At 37.6% G+C, this 16,005-nt stretch overlaps 1 protein-coding gene across 1 annotated transcript in view; it reads right to left on the reverse strand.

Moving 5' to 3' along the window:
* Nucleotides 1-16,005, reverse strand: part of LOC110441813 (adhesion G protein-coupled receptor L3-like) — a 44,078-nt gene that overhangs the window by 11,087 nt on the left and 16,986 nt on the right. Inside the window, exons 2-6 of the mRNA XM_021485070.1 lie at nt 6,656-6,813; nt 6,269-6,402; nt 5,159-5,286; nt 3,380-3,919; nt 3,003-3,103 (exon numbers count right to left, since the gene is read on the reverse strand). Coding sequence (XP_021340745.1) covers nt 3,003-3,103; nt 3,380-3,919; nt 5,159-5,286; nt 6,269-6,402; nt 6,656-6,813 — 1,061 coding nt within the window. The remainder of the gene's footprint in view (nt 1-3,002; nt 3,104-3,379; nt 3,920-5,158; nt 5,287-6,268; nt 6,403-6,655; nt 6,814-16,005) is intronic.

Genomic DNA, 16,005 nt, shown 5'->3' on the forward strand with positions numbered 1-16,005 from the left:
GTTTCCAAATGTTAGTTCTGTAATAGTAGATTGGTTCCTTGTACACCTTTTTCCCTCTAGAAGACCTCCAAGCATTTGGTACACGGGGTTTTGAAACAGAAGTATATTTCCTATCCACATTGTCGTTCCAGTGCAGTACAGCCAACTGTGATCTCACAAGATACTGATCGTCACTAAATGATATCCTCTTATCTTGAAATATGTTCATTACATTATTGAAACTTTCCACATAGAAAGTGTCCCTAACTAAGATGGCTAAGGTTTATTTTTTCAATTTCCCCACATGTCACCCCAATTTTGGGAACTTGATATATTGCATAATTCTCCCTCTGGCCATGGGGCAGTATGAATCTCTCACAGTATCAGGTTATCAGCCCCTCACTGAGTTTTCAGCCAGCATGGGGGAAGGAGAAAGATTTTCTGTGACCTTGGTTGTAAATGAGGAACAAAGAAATGCTATTAGCCAACTTTTCCAGGAGAAACATTGGGAATATTCAGAGAAAAATAATGAGGGAGATTGTCAAGAAGAAAGTGCTAGTATGACCCCTGATACAAGTAACCAAGTAACCTGTTCTGGATTTACTATCCCCCAGGATACCGACTCAGATGAATGCCAGTATTGTTTATGCAGACCTTGTATTACAAACGAGAGAAATAAACAACAGTGGTGGGAATTAAGAGAAAATCCCCAAAACAGGAAAAATAACATTCATAGGAAAGAATTATACAAAAGATTTTGGACCATGTTATATCACAGAGGAGCATGGGGTGATCAGCGATATCAGGATAAAAAGAAGCAAGCTCTGGGAATTCAGACAATGGGAGGAGAACCTGTGTGGCATAGGCGGGATATAATGCCAGACTGTGTGATAAAACTGGTCAGATTCTGGTTTCCTAACCCTGATAGTATGGAATATATGGGTCATTTGTGGGAATAGATCTATATTATGTATTTGTTTCGGGGAGTGAGTGTAATATGTTTATGACGGTGGTAATTGGATTAGCATTCCTGTGTATGTGCCTAAGGGATCCAGTTTCTTGACATTGCCGCCAAATGTTGATAAGGTAGGGGTTTTTGTTTACTCAGCATGCGTAGCTAGGACCATAGCAACAACACAGTTGTAAACTTCCGCTATCAATTTCCGGTAAGGCCAACCGGCAATTTCAAATTTGACTGACAGCTTAGAAATTGTAACAGAAAAAAATAAAAATAGGAAATCAAATTAATAAGAATTTTGTTAAGAAAATGATAACCACATTCAGATTCCTCACAAAAAAATATGTAGCCATGACAAAATCTGTGTCAGACCTTTTATTGAAAAACATGAATTTGAAGAAATTCTTTCTCTGAAGTGAAGGCAGTCAGATTTTTGCATTTCCTCCATTTTCCCGAGTTGTCTCCCTTTTATACCCCACCCTTGGCCTTTAAGCTAACACCTAACGGACAAACACAGGATGCCTGCAGGATTAACACCGGATACGACGAATAGACAAACGAATTGGAAAACGGATAAAACGTACAGAACTGATGAATTCAGAATACCTACAGAATACCTGCAGGATAACTACAGGGGGAGGAACTGACTACCGACAGAACTTGATCATCCCAGGGCATATAAAAAGGTTCTTGGAAGCTTCCAAATCAGATTCACAGATAGTTTTCCAGCATCACCATGGATTGTCAGGCTAGAGTTTCCCTGCAGTTTAGGGCCGCCTTACTGCAGGCAGAAATGCATATGAACAATGTTCAGATGGACCTTCAGCAGTATCTTTCCCACAAGAGACGAAGCACCAGGGCCTCTTCCTCCTCATCTTTCAGATGGCAACTTTTCTTGGCCCTCTTCTTGGCAGTCTGTCGCCCAGCTTCTTCAAAAACTTCTCCAACTTCACCTGCACCATCACCTATCTCTTCGCCACCTTCAACTGCAACAGGCACGTCATCACCACCTTCATCATGCTGAGTTTGTATTTCCTCAGTTTTTCTTGTGTAGTTTATTGTGCCACAGCATGCATTTCAGCATCAACAGCCACCTCTTCTGTCTCTTTTTATTTTCCAGGCACATTCTTCATGTTCGTCTTTGCTTTCCTTCCACGAGGCATTGTGGAGATGCAGTCAGCTGTGCAACTTTTCGAAAACCGGTCCGCTGGTTAAATGCGTTCGCAAATACACCTTGTTGTTTCCTGCACGCACCCGTTGATGTCCGTTATGTGTTCGGTTTGTCCGGAATGCATCCTGTACGCGTCCTGATTGGCCGGTTTATGTTCGTTTGTTGTTCGTCACTCATTCGGAGACACTTGGCTGGTTGTGCGTTACATGTTCGATACCGGTACGTTTCAACCGTTCCATGTTCGGTGCAAGTACGTCCGTAGTTTGGGTTTTTCTACCGGACTGACCACTTTGCCACCGGATAACAAAAATTCCTATACGTTGATGTACGGAACCCCAATCCGGTCAAGTGTGACAGAGGCATTACTATTTCTAGGGACTAGTGGTATATGCAACTTCTGTGTAGCCTGACTGTTTTGTTAGACCTAGCATATACAATTATAATAAGGAAATGTTTATCGGAGAATGATATTTTAATACAATAAAAAAATTGACAAGGCGAGGTTTACCAACCTTGAAAGCGAGACTATAGACATTGAACACGAGACATCCCGCAACTGAACATGATACAACCAACACTGAACGATAGACTACTAACATTGAACGGCAGACATTCACATTGAACAATTGAAACGAGTTTCGAGCACTGATGATTGTATGAACACTGGAAACAAGAAATAAAAGGCTAGTCCATTTACATTGAACAGGAGCGCACGAACATTTAACTCGTGTGCATGAACATCAGGGTCTTTTAGCGTTAAATATATCAGCACTGAACACGCAAGTCTATGCTTATTGATTATGAACCTACCAATGCTGAAGACTGGTTCATAAAACATGTACACACAACTCGAGGCTCATGTGTTCTAAACATGAGTTATTGATATATACTCACCCTAAGCATCAGATCTTTGAACTGTTGTGATGCGCATGCTCGTGTGTCCGGTTTCTTTGTCCACCTCACAGGGTTCCGCCCACACTGCCACGTGGCCGTACCTTATGTAAGGAAGATATTTTCGTTTTATTTTAAATTTATCAATTGTATAGATCCTTCATAGGTTTTTTTCAGCTAGGTTCTAAGTTTGTGTTACTTACACTGAATTGAACATCCAAATTTAGATCTAAATGTAACAAGTTAATCGAATTGAAATACATTAAACATTTCTTAGATGGTCACAGCTGCCATAAGCTGTTCCAGCGCGATTAACTCAATATAAATAACGCAGGTATCAACGATTCTAAAGAAGTTATAATAATGCTGATGACCCTCACCTGAACCTTTATCGCAAGGAATTTTCCGACGTTCACCTTGTTTGGTTTCAGGCCAAACTAATCCATAAGCCACACGTCTTGGACAATGAGTGGTATGTCTCGGTGCTGGTATCTTTGTGCTTCTATCATTACTTATCGGGTATTCATAATCGGGCAACTTGGTTGTAGACATGGATATTGACATTTCCGTTGATTCATTGTCCTCAGCAATGTTTGAAACTGTAGACAGCATTTTCGGTGTTACTGTGACAAATGGTTTTGTTTTTGAAACTGGAATTTCGTATAAATCAGTAGTTTCCGCAGTATCTGGTGTCTCTGATGTTGGTAATAATTCAGAACTTTCAGTAGGCCTATTAATCGTTGTCATTTTCGTTTTCGGACTTTCGGTAGATGTAGTTTTTGTTACAGCCCTGGCAGTTGTAACGCTAGTGGTAGCGGAAGTGGTAGCGGAAGTGGTAGCAGAAGTGGTCGCAGTGGTCGTCTGTTTCCGGGTGGTGGTCAATGGAACAGATGTAGTCGACGGCGTGGGCGGAGGGGTAACTAGAAGAGAACAGGGCTTTGGAATAGGGTTATCCTCTCATACTTCCAATGATATAGATTAAAGCATGATACAAAACGTAAACACATTAACATGTACAGTGTATAATATAGCAAGTACTGTAACACAAATACGTAATCCGTTAACTGACCACAAAGTGCCAAACTAATGCATGAAGCTTAGAAATGTAAAACAAACGTTCACACGTATTCATCTTATGTTCTACCGGAGTCAGCCCCTGAACAATATGGTGTCCTCACGCAGGAGGGTTCTCATTCAACATCCATCAGTCAAACTATAAATAAATAAATAGGAAGGGCAATGGGAAAATAAAATATTTGCAAATAGAGTACAGGACAAGAACACAAAACATACTTCTTTCACACCCTAACAAATTCCATATACAACATAATATTACAAACAAGGATAAACATATAGCACGTATACACAAAAAACATAATACATTGAAAATCTGTTACATTGGGCGCCAATGTAACGTAGGTTCTCAATAATAACAATCCACGCCGTTGCAGTTCAATGATATGTTTATTCCGTGGACAATAAACCTATATAATGAATAAACATACATAATCACTCATACATCGCTCAACCTATGTAATAATGGATATATATACAATTGATGAAATATGACGAATGATTATTATGTTTAATTATACACTTTCATCCTTACACACATAAATACTTACCAGGAACGTCCAGAGTAAGGACAATGTGACTGGATTATACTTGACTGGGATTTGGACGGGTGGTCCGTGCTGCACGTGATTCCTGAACACTGCTATTACGCGCGATGGTTTGAATAATGTATTTGAACACCTGGCTACACACATACAAATACACCCCCATATATACATGAGACAGACAGACAGACAGACAGACAGACAAAACATCCAGACATACAGACAGACAGACACACACACACACACACACTGACAGACACACACAGAGACAGACAGACACACAGACAGACTGTACATACATACATGTATACATTGAGACAGACTTACATACATTGAATCAGATGCACCATTATGCAAGCATAATTTCAAGCGGTTGAGAAACAATAGTAAATACACTGCGCAAACAGTGTCAGATGTATATATATATATATATATATATATATATGTGTGTGTGTGTATGACCTTCCTCGCCCTCATGACTGTACTCATCAGCAGCCGTTATCACTTTATACGTCCTCGCCATTGTACTCATCTACTCACTTTTATTCCATTCACAGATATAAAACCGTTGCGTGTTGCATTGTACGTCGTTGAGTCTGCCTCCAATATGAAATTCGGCACAAAACTCGTCCCCTCGTCCATTATTGGGCTCACCCGGACTCCAAGGCCTGGCCAAATAAATGCAAAGAACCTTTGATTTTTGTTAATTTCAAATCAGGTCTGAAGAAGAGTTAACACGTGATAAAATAGTGTATCTACAGTATGTTAGATAGTTCTTACGTGGACCCACTGAACAATACGTTGACGTCACAAATTTAAGTCACATAAAAAAACTTGTTTTTCTGCTAAAACGCTTTGGTTGAATAAAATAACGATAACAAGAATTTAAAACAGATATGGTTTCCATATGATTGTATGGTGTTAATGAACTTCGTTTAAAAACAGTTGTGACGTGATTGTAAATCGACGTTGAATGTATTGTCATGTTAGCATTGGTATGATCTTTACCGTGCAAACTTGGTCCAAGACTCTAATTGTATACATTGTGGCTACCATTGCGATAATGCCTATCACTTCTTCTTTGAATGTCAACCTTACACATATGCTCATACTGTACTTTTTGATCAAATAAATCATTTAAATGTACATTTAACGTTGAGATTATTACTGTTTGGAAATGAAAATCTGGCTTTGGATACAAATTGTGATGTATTCAAACAAGGGCAAACTTTTATTAGATCCAGTAGAAGATTATGACTTTAAAATATGATTTTTTTGTGTATGTGTATTTGTTACTTTAAAAATCGCTTCATACTATTATGAATTGTAATTGACAGTCTATATCACCATCTGTTGTTTTGAATTATTGTTGTAAGGAGATGGCTTTATAAGTTGCAATAACTTGTGTCAAATCCTATTTTCCAATTCTGGTTAATAAAATATGTGTGAAGTCAAGTCAAGCATTGAAAACAACGTGCGCATTTCAAGCATAGACAACAAGCGCTACAGCCTCGCTAGCGTGCTAAGTTCATCAATAGAGTAAGGAAATACATTATTTGTATCACATATTATCTTGAATTTATTATAAACAATTTAATGAGTCTTACAAATAGAAAATTAGAGCTCTAGTCAATGGAATACAGAACTCACGTGACTCTTCCGTTCAGCTCCGCTCCATCCGACCACCGCCAGACGGCGCGACTCTGGTTATGACGTAGACCCACCCACCAACGGTCCTGGTTTGGTTTTCGTATTATATTCGTCAAGTGCTTCATCATCTTCATCTGTTTACAAAATAGCAGAAATTATTTAAATATGTACTAAAACACCGTTATTCTTATTCAACTATTCATATTGGCATGCAAACAGCATTTCTAATAACTAAAACGCATGTACAGAATGTACTTCATATTCAACAGTATATACAAGGAATTCTAATTTTCATCATATCACTCCAAGAAGCTCACAAAGAGATTTTTTCCTAAGTTTGAGATTGCAGTATTCCAGGAAATTATTTAGTGTTTTGTGTGTTTGTACCTTCTCGGCCATGGATCCGATGGAGGCGAGGTTGGCACCCTCCTCTAGGCACATTGCAGTTGCGGAGTCCCACGTGAGGTATTCCTTCACGAACTTGTAGCAGGCCCGATGGACCTTTACCCAGGGTTTCGGGCATTGCAGAGGTCCACTGGTGGTTACTGTCGACAAAATAGTTACATTTAACCCAAGTAAAACTGAATCATTACTAATGTCTAATAAAAATAATCATGAGACATCTCATCCAGATTTGGTATTCTCAAATAGTGTTGTTATAAATGTCAGAAATCATAAACATCTTGGTTTGTTTTTTAATAGTTGTGGATCATGGTCTGATCAAGTTAATTATATATATGAAAATAGCTGTACAAAACTACAAAAAATGCGAATGCTCAAACACAAGCTAGATAGAAAATCTCTCGAAATAATTTATAAATATTTTATAAGACCAACACTAGAATATGCTTGTGCTGTGTGGAATAATTGCACCCAGGGTGAAAGTGACTTATTGGAATCAGTCCAATTAGAATGTCTCAGAATTATATCAGCTTTGAGAAGAGGTACAAGTCATAGCTTAATATATAAGGAAGTTGGTGTAGATAAACTAAAAATAAGACGTGATAATTATCAATGTGTGTTACTTTTTTGAGATACTGCAGCATGACTGTCCTTACCATCTTTATGATTGTATTTTACCCTATCTTAATAATGATATTAATCCTCGCCTTAGACACCAAAGAAACTTTATTGTTCCCTTGTGCAGAACTAACTTGTGTAAAAATAGCTTTTTTCCTAGAATGATGTCTCTATTGAATAGGCCAGAGTGTATTTTTACAAAACTCACTTCATTGAGCCAGCTAAAACTGGAAATACTTAAGGAAAGCACACACGTTTTGCACCCATCTAACTGTACAGATATTTTTTAAATACGATGGCTCCAGGAAGTTGAATATAACATTATGTCAACTACGGAATAAATCAGATTTATATAATGATAATCTTACAGATAACCCTAAGTGTGACTGTGGTTATATTATTCAAGATGCAAATCACTTCTTCCTCAACTGCCCCAAATATATAGATGAAAGACAAGTTATATCTAAATATAACGAAATTGATAACATCATCTTAAATACTGTTACTTTCACTAAGGGTGATATGAACCTTAGCAGTTAATCAAATGCATTTATTCTCTCATGTGTTCTGGAGTATAATGAAAAATCTGGAAGATTTTAACTTAAACTATACAAAAAATATCTTACAATGTGTTTGTATTTGCTATTTTATAACAATAACTCTGGTGTAATTGGGAAGGATGGCACTGTGTATAGAAACAGTGTCTCTGAAGTGCCTCCAACCAAACACTAGGCTATAATACTAATTGAAGTAAATAGAATATAGTAATTGAAATGTATTAAATGGTTCTAGTATTTTCCTATTAATTTAAATATATACTACATCTTCTCTATAATACTCTCTCTCCCTACATATATATGAATGTATGAAATGTGTGTATTTTCTCTGGAAAGGGCTTTTATAGGCAATGCCTGTGCCTAATCCAATTGTGTTTTGAATACAATAAAATCGATTTGAAATGAAAACAATAGTCACATTAAAAAAAACATAACGGATCATAATTAGTTACCAAGATCTGTCAACAAAATCCAAAAAGTGAATAGTTTAAATGTGTAATCTTGTTCATGTCTGCAATTTTCAGCAAAGTCATAATATGCAACGTTCCAGAAAAACACACACCGTGATAATTTGTAATAACTTGTGTCCAATCCATTGTTCGATTTTATTTGCAATAAATATGTTTAAAGTAAAGTTACAACACACCGAGGTACACTGAGAAACAAGTACAAGTAGATATAACCATTGCATTTAGTGTCTGGGACAAGGTAACAGTTTATTTAGGACCTCACTCCGGGTTATGTCATGGCTCTGTTTATGTGGTCGCTGCTGAAAACGATCAACGCATAGGCAGAACCTCCGGCATATACTGTATACTATATATATATCTAGGCAGAACTTCCCACATATACTGTATACGATATATATATATATAGAGTAAAAACATTTTTTTCAGATCGTCCACTAGGCCTTTCTGCCTTCTAGATATATATATAGAATATACAGTATATCCGGGGATCTCTGCCTATATATATATATATCTAGGCAGAACTTCCGGCATATACTGTATACTATATATATATAGCTAGGCAGAACTTCCGGCATATACTGTATACTATAGATATATATCTAGGCAGAACTTCCGGCATATTATTATACTATATATATATCTAGGCAGAACTTCCGGCATATACTGTATACTATATATATATCTAGAAGGCAGAAAGGCCTAGCGGACGATCTGAAAAAAATGTTTTTATTCTATATATATATATATAGTTAGAACTTCCGGCATATACTGTATACTATATATATATAGCTAGGCAGAACTTCCGGCATACACTGTATGCTATAGATACATATCTAGGCAGAACTTCCGGCATATACTGAATACTATATATAGACCTAGGCAGAACTTCCGGCATATACTGAATACTATATATCTATCTAGGCAGAACTTCCGGCATATACTGAATACTATAGATATACATAGGCAGAACTTCCGGCATATACTGACTACTATATATATACCTAGGCAGAACTTCCGGCATAAACTGAATACTTTATATATACTTGTCTCGTTCAACCAGACGCTTGATCACTTGTAATTCAAGAGTCTGGTCAAACACAGTGCTTTAAAATTAACATCACCAGAGGGCAGTGTTTTTACTTTCGTTTCAGGACGTTATGTCAATGTCTTTTAACATTTCAATGAATAATAAAATTAATGAAAACAACTTACCTATACATGCATTTCTGAAGTACCCGTGTATTCACTATTATCGAGAACAATGTAAGAAAATGTATCAACTCTCCAGAATAATATGCCATAATTTCCACTGAATAAATCATAACTAACACAAAGCCAACAAGGCTGACTGAAGTTAGAAAAAAACATGCAAAGCAAGTGAGATTTTACTTGTACACCTTTCAAAACACCTCACTCAGGTAATCTGGCTTTACTTGTATCAATAGCCTTGTTAGCTTAATGAATAATTGTAAAATATCCAATGAAAACACATGAAATCATTCTTTTTGAAGCATTTTTTTTTACACTTTTCTCGTAAATAGTGAATACATGTATTTTTTCATGAATCAAAATATTCAATGTAATTTTGAGCCACTCAAATTCTGACTTCAAAAGTTTAAAAGGGTGTGTCAACCTTTGACCAATGAAAACATTTACCAGAATTCTTGTAAGCCTCGTTATGAGGTCACAAAACGAAAGCACTGTGTTTGACCAGACTCTCTGTTCGGCGTAGCTTGCGCAGGCAACAAGAGTCTGGTTGAACGAGACTATACATATACATAGGCAGAACTTCCGGCATATACTGAATACTATATATATATCTAGGCAGAACTTCCGACATATACTTCATACTATATATATACCTAGGCAGAACTTCCGGCATATACTGAATACTATATATATACCCAGGCAGAACTTCCGGCATATACTGAATACTATATATAGACCTAGGCAGAACTTCCGGCATATACTGAATACTATATATATTTCTAGGCAGTATTTCCGGCATATACTGAAAACTATACATATCCCTAGTCAGAACTTCCGGCATATACTGTGCATTAGAACACCGTGACACACGTGGTTTAATTAGCTTGTTCATCAGGGCCATCATTCATCAAAATTAAAGGATAGCGTCCAGATAAAGAGGCTCCCTATTAAATGATTGTTAGTTATCATGTTTATCGAGCTCGGGTTGCAGTAGTTAATTTTCAGATTGTATAAAGCCATGAGATTAACCAGTGCATTTTACAGCTTGAAAATGAACCAATAAGAGTTGGATAAACATGCTAACCAGCCATCACAAGTTAGGGGATAATTTTCTCCCATAACATTTATATATTATTTGGAAAACCACATGTTTCCCATAATGTCTTTTTCCGATGGGGGCAACAATTGTCATGAGTCATGACGTCATAATGGAAGATGACGCCAAAGCATTGTATTCTGTGTCGTCATTATAAAAAGATTTCCCATGAAATCACGCTGAGAGTGTTAACCACTAGTGGGTAACCAGAAGTGTTTACCAACTCCTAGTAGGTTTATCAAATGAGTCGTGAGTGAGGACACATTTAGCTGTTGAAGTAATTGATTCTCAGTATTTACCAATTTAAGGTGAGTTCGTTGCGTCAACTTCAGCTAGGATGCCTAAGTTTGAATGATCCAAAGAGTTTAAAGTTATTTCAACTGCCTATATTACCGCACTGTTTCGTGCCTTGCATATAAATTTAAATTCACTGAATATTTCCATGTGAGACATCCACGCGTTAGAACGATAGTTTGATATAAAGAACATATTATACATTTCAAACCTACATATACACTGATACGGTTTTTCGATTTTTCTTCAACCACGCATCGGTACATACACGTATTTAGAATCTGGGTTCTTCGAATGCTATTACTGGTAATTGGTAGTATAGACTCTTAGGAAACTAAATAAATAAGCTTGTTCGCTTTGGTCATATGCGTAATAAGTTATAACGCAAGGTCACTCAATACTACATCATTACGCGTCATATCGGGGCAGATGTTCGAAAAAATCACGTTTATGCGTGTGTTTCACAGTTCTGTAATGGAACCGGTTGTGCTTCGTCATCAAGACGGACATAAATATTTAATAGAAGGCAGTTTACTGTGACCCAAACAGGTGGGGCTGGGGAGGAAGAGGAAGAGGAGCTATGAGGGGGAGAATAGGAGTATACGGTAATACATACATGTATGTATCGTAAGCGTTGCGGAATTTACAATCCATGAAATTCACAATCTATGAAACTTACAATCCATGAAAACAATTAATGAAATTTATTATTTATTTAATGTACACGTTTTATCCATACATTAGATTAATTATTCATGAAATCTACAATCCATGAAATGTATTATCCATGCAATTTACAAGTCATAAAAACAGGATAAGGCTACGGTCGAGATTGTATTTTTATTTCAAAGCATTGTTATATTACTTATAAATTATTTGTCAATGTATATAACTTGTCATCTACATCAAGTGTAACCGGAAATTGTGTAAGCTCTATCTTCAGGGTCCAGAGGTTATCTGTGCAGTTGATAACTACATGTAGCAATTTACAATTTCTGACTAACACCTGCTATAAATACTTTATCGAATCCGTAAATACTTTGGAATACATCCAGATTGAAACCTCAGACGATGGGCGATTTCAGCACGCGCGATGACACCGGAAGTGACTCGTTGGTAACCACACCTCCGTGTTGAAATACCCATCTCAGCCGAATACACTCACCATCAGTGAATCACATCAGAAACAATCTCCATGCAACTTATACTTTTTGCTACTAGTATACCATGATGTGGTATTGGTTGAGTTACTTTTAACACAGGGACGTGAGTCCTTTTTGTTGAGAGTTCACGAAAACCACTAAAATGTTTTATACCTCAGGAAGATCTGCCAATACCTTGATCACACTTCCAAATGAAATCAACTCACTATATCCCTGTTTGGAATACATTGTGTTGTCTCATTTCTCATTGAATAGATTACATCAAAAGTTCTCACTCCTTCATCCCGTTATGATCAAAGGCTTACGGCAACAAATTGTCTGTGTAGATAAAGCAAAGTGGCGATTAATAGGCGTTTATTCTATGAAGCATAATTAAACAATGCTAGTATTAAAGGCCAATTTTGCATCCAGTTTCGAAATATAACCCCAAAAAAGCGAATATTATGTAGAAAACAAATGCATACACGAATCACCAATGATGTCATTGTCAAGTTGTCCCATATTCTGTTGAAATCTCGAGCAAATAATTTTCGGAATTTGGCGTCCTCGTAGCAGACAAGGTCCTATGACAACAGTGTCCATAGAGGAAGGGGTCACTCAAGGCGTCACCTTAAAGTGTCATCTCTATTGAATGCCTAACTTCGATACACCTTGCCCCTTGCGTCATGATACGTACAGTATTACCGAGACGTGTATCACCCATTCCAAATGTCTAGAGACAATTTCATCAACGACTCGAGTCTACAAAAATGTTCACATTTCCCTCACTTCCGATCACATTTCCCTCACTCCCGATCACATTTCCCTCACTCCCGATCACATTTCCCTCACTTCCGATCACATTTCCCTCACTCCCGATCACATTTCCCTCACTTCCGATCACATTCCCCTCACTTCCGATCACATTTCCCTCACTTCCGATCACATTTCCCTCACTCTCGATCACATTTCCCTCACTCCCGATCACATTTCCCTCACTTCCGATCACATTTCCCTCACTCCCGATCACATTTCCCGTGTGCGATCAAACTGTGGTTATTGCTTGTATGAATTAAAGTTATTCTTGCGCAATGTCGACAAAATTAAACATTGATTGTCTTTGCCTTAGAAACCTAATATACATTGTATGTTCATCTCTGCCTCGAGAACCACGATTCATAACAAAGAAACACTTAGAAATGTTTCCCTGTAATACATAGACAACACATAAATAGCATAAACGCGTCAGGCGGAGATAGGACTGTGCTTATATTTGAGGTATTTTTCAAACCCCCAAGCGGCGCAAATCGCCGCCGGGGTTTTATCTGTAATCACTTTGTCCACTTCCGTTGCTTCCCCATGCGTTAAAGCCTTCTGGGAAATTGAGGCCGCATACTATCTACAAAAATATGATGGTAAACCCTACGGTATCGGTATTTATTGCAGTTTACTTGTGAAATATCATTAATTCTCTATTAAATAAAAACAATATTTCATGCAGTGAAGATAAACGAAACATTATATCTTCACAAGTAAAAACTTCACTCTATAAGTATTGTCCAATCTGAACGGTACATAATATTTTCTGCGTAGATTTTCAGTTTCAAGTTTAGATGAAGTGACGGCAGAATAAGTGGTTGTGCTGTCTACCTTTGCAGCATACAATATTGTTTTTACATAACTTCACAATTAACATCATTTTTGTCTGAAAATTTTACCAGATAATACTAGTAAACGGCAAAATTGCAGTGAAAACCCATTCAAAATGGCGCTATGTATTGTTGTCAGGCATGAAGTCATTATAACTTGGCGTCAAAAACTACGTTATACATTCCCGCGCTTTTCTGGTGTAGCAAACAGCAAACCTTAACAGCGGGCAATCATACACATAAAACTTCTGTTTCCTACATAACTTAACAGTTACATTTCATGTACTGTCAGTAGAGTGAACATCCAGTCCTCGCGTTATTCAATGGTTCAATGGATGTACTATTATGTTTTCTTCGTGCTAGGTGCGGGGGGGGGGTTCGGGGAGGGGGGGGGGTTAAAGCAGGATACCTTATCTCCCATCCCTCCCTTCACCCCTGCTAGCTGTGGAATTTTGTTTCAAAATATGTATCCCCATATTGGGACAGGGGCAATTTCGGCCCCTTTTTGTTAAAGTCGTTCTGAACAATATGTCATATGTTAAAAATAAACTTGGATTTGAAAGAGTCGGACTGGTCGAGTGGTCAAAGTTAACACTACGGCCTTCCATGCGGCCGGGGTTCGATCTCCAAAGTCGTCGCACGCATGGATATTCAGAGAAAGTGCTTTTCTCCTGCCTATACAACTCCAACAACCCAGATGGAGTATAAATCTGTCTGGGGTGGATGTAGCGGTATCTGTGCTGTAGCATTCAAGCAAGGTGGCACTATAAATTATACCGTTTGAAGCACGGTCCCGCTACAAACAGACAACATTACGTATACATTTCCAGTACACACGCAGGCATACACATATGGGAGGATATTAGCCAGGTGGCATATGACTAGTAGTTGGCGCCTGATAAGGCAGCTCCTGCAAATTCCTCATTAAAAAATGTATTGAATTAATGTACATGTATATGCTTATTGTATTAATTGTATATCTATGTAATGTAAAGCGCTTTAGAGTGGCTTATGTTAGCTAGATTAGGCGCTACATCAAATGTTGTATATATGGATATATACAGATATTCAGTGCTTTTCATAAAATAACAACAAAAGGGCAAATTAACTTCCGTATTTGGGAAATTATTTAACATATTTCACTTGTATAAAACGAATATGTGATAACAACCAAAAAGCCCAGCGTTGTGGCAAAATATGTCTTCGTTGCAGTCTCGAGAAGTAATAACTATTATTCAAAGGGGCGGGGGGCTACGATTGACCCATTAACCTAGAAAATGGTTGATATTTTATCCAAAATAGTCGAAAAGGGACATTGTCAAAAGAAACATATGCAAAAATTGCTGCAATGTTGACAAAAGGTGTGAAGGATCTTTTATGTAAATCGTCTTATGTCCTGGATTCTCTCTCTCAGAAGATGACGTTATTACCAAATCATTGAGATTTGGCCTAAACGTGCGGTTAAAGCTACATATTGAGCGTGAACGGAATATTCTGAACAACACAATTAATGTCATTTACAATTTATATGATTATGATTAAATAGATTCAAGTATGCAGGATTCGTTCCCTCGTGGTTGATGGACTGTCAGTAAGTCATTTTCATAAACAGGGTTGGTGTCCAGCAGCTTTGCTGCATTTTCTTTTTTTAATAGAAAGAATCAAACTGTACCGATCCTTTTCCTCTCCACATACACAGGTACACGTGGATATGTAACGTTTACGGTATTGATATTGTCTACTATATAGGTCTCTCGTTAAATAAGACAGATGTGTTCTACAAATATTGTAATGCTTACACACAATGCCAGTAAAGCGCCGTATCACGTGACTGTTTTTGTCTATCTGCCATCCATCCGAAACCAAGCACAAAATGTGTCTGCACTTGTAAAAGGATCAAGTACAGTTCGAGTGGCGAAGAGAATACTTTCAAACGATAAACACTCGAAGCAAAAATCTAAATGTATTGCAATTTATCCTACGTTTATCGTTACCATGTCTGTCTGCTGAGAGAGAGTACTAGATACATGCTTGTTCAATTTCTCACTCGTGGTTTTTCTTACTTAGGTCAGGATTACATACAGAACTGTTATGATAATTTTCAATCCCCGCCGTCTGGCGTACATTCCTGACATGCAATGTGTACTGGCTTTCCAATAATATCTCAGCTGGACTAGAAGTTGTAAGACGTCCCAGACATCCTCTGGGACAGAACCCAGTGCCGACCTAGTCAACTTCACGTCTAGGTTACAATAGAAACTTAGTGCCACAACGGCGTGTCAAACTCCGTGGCAAAACAT

The sequence above is a fragment of the Mizuhopecten yessoensis genome, unplaced genomic scaffold (assembly GCF_002113885.1).
Source record: "Mizuhopecten yessoensis strain PY_sf001 unplaced genomic scaffold, ASM211388v2 scaffold716139, whole genome shotgun sequence".
Lineage (NCBI taxonomy): Eukaryota > Metazoa > Mollusca > Bivalvia > Pectinida > Pectinidae > Mizuhopecten > Mizuhopecten yessoensis.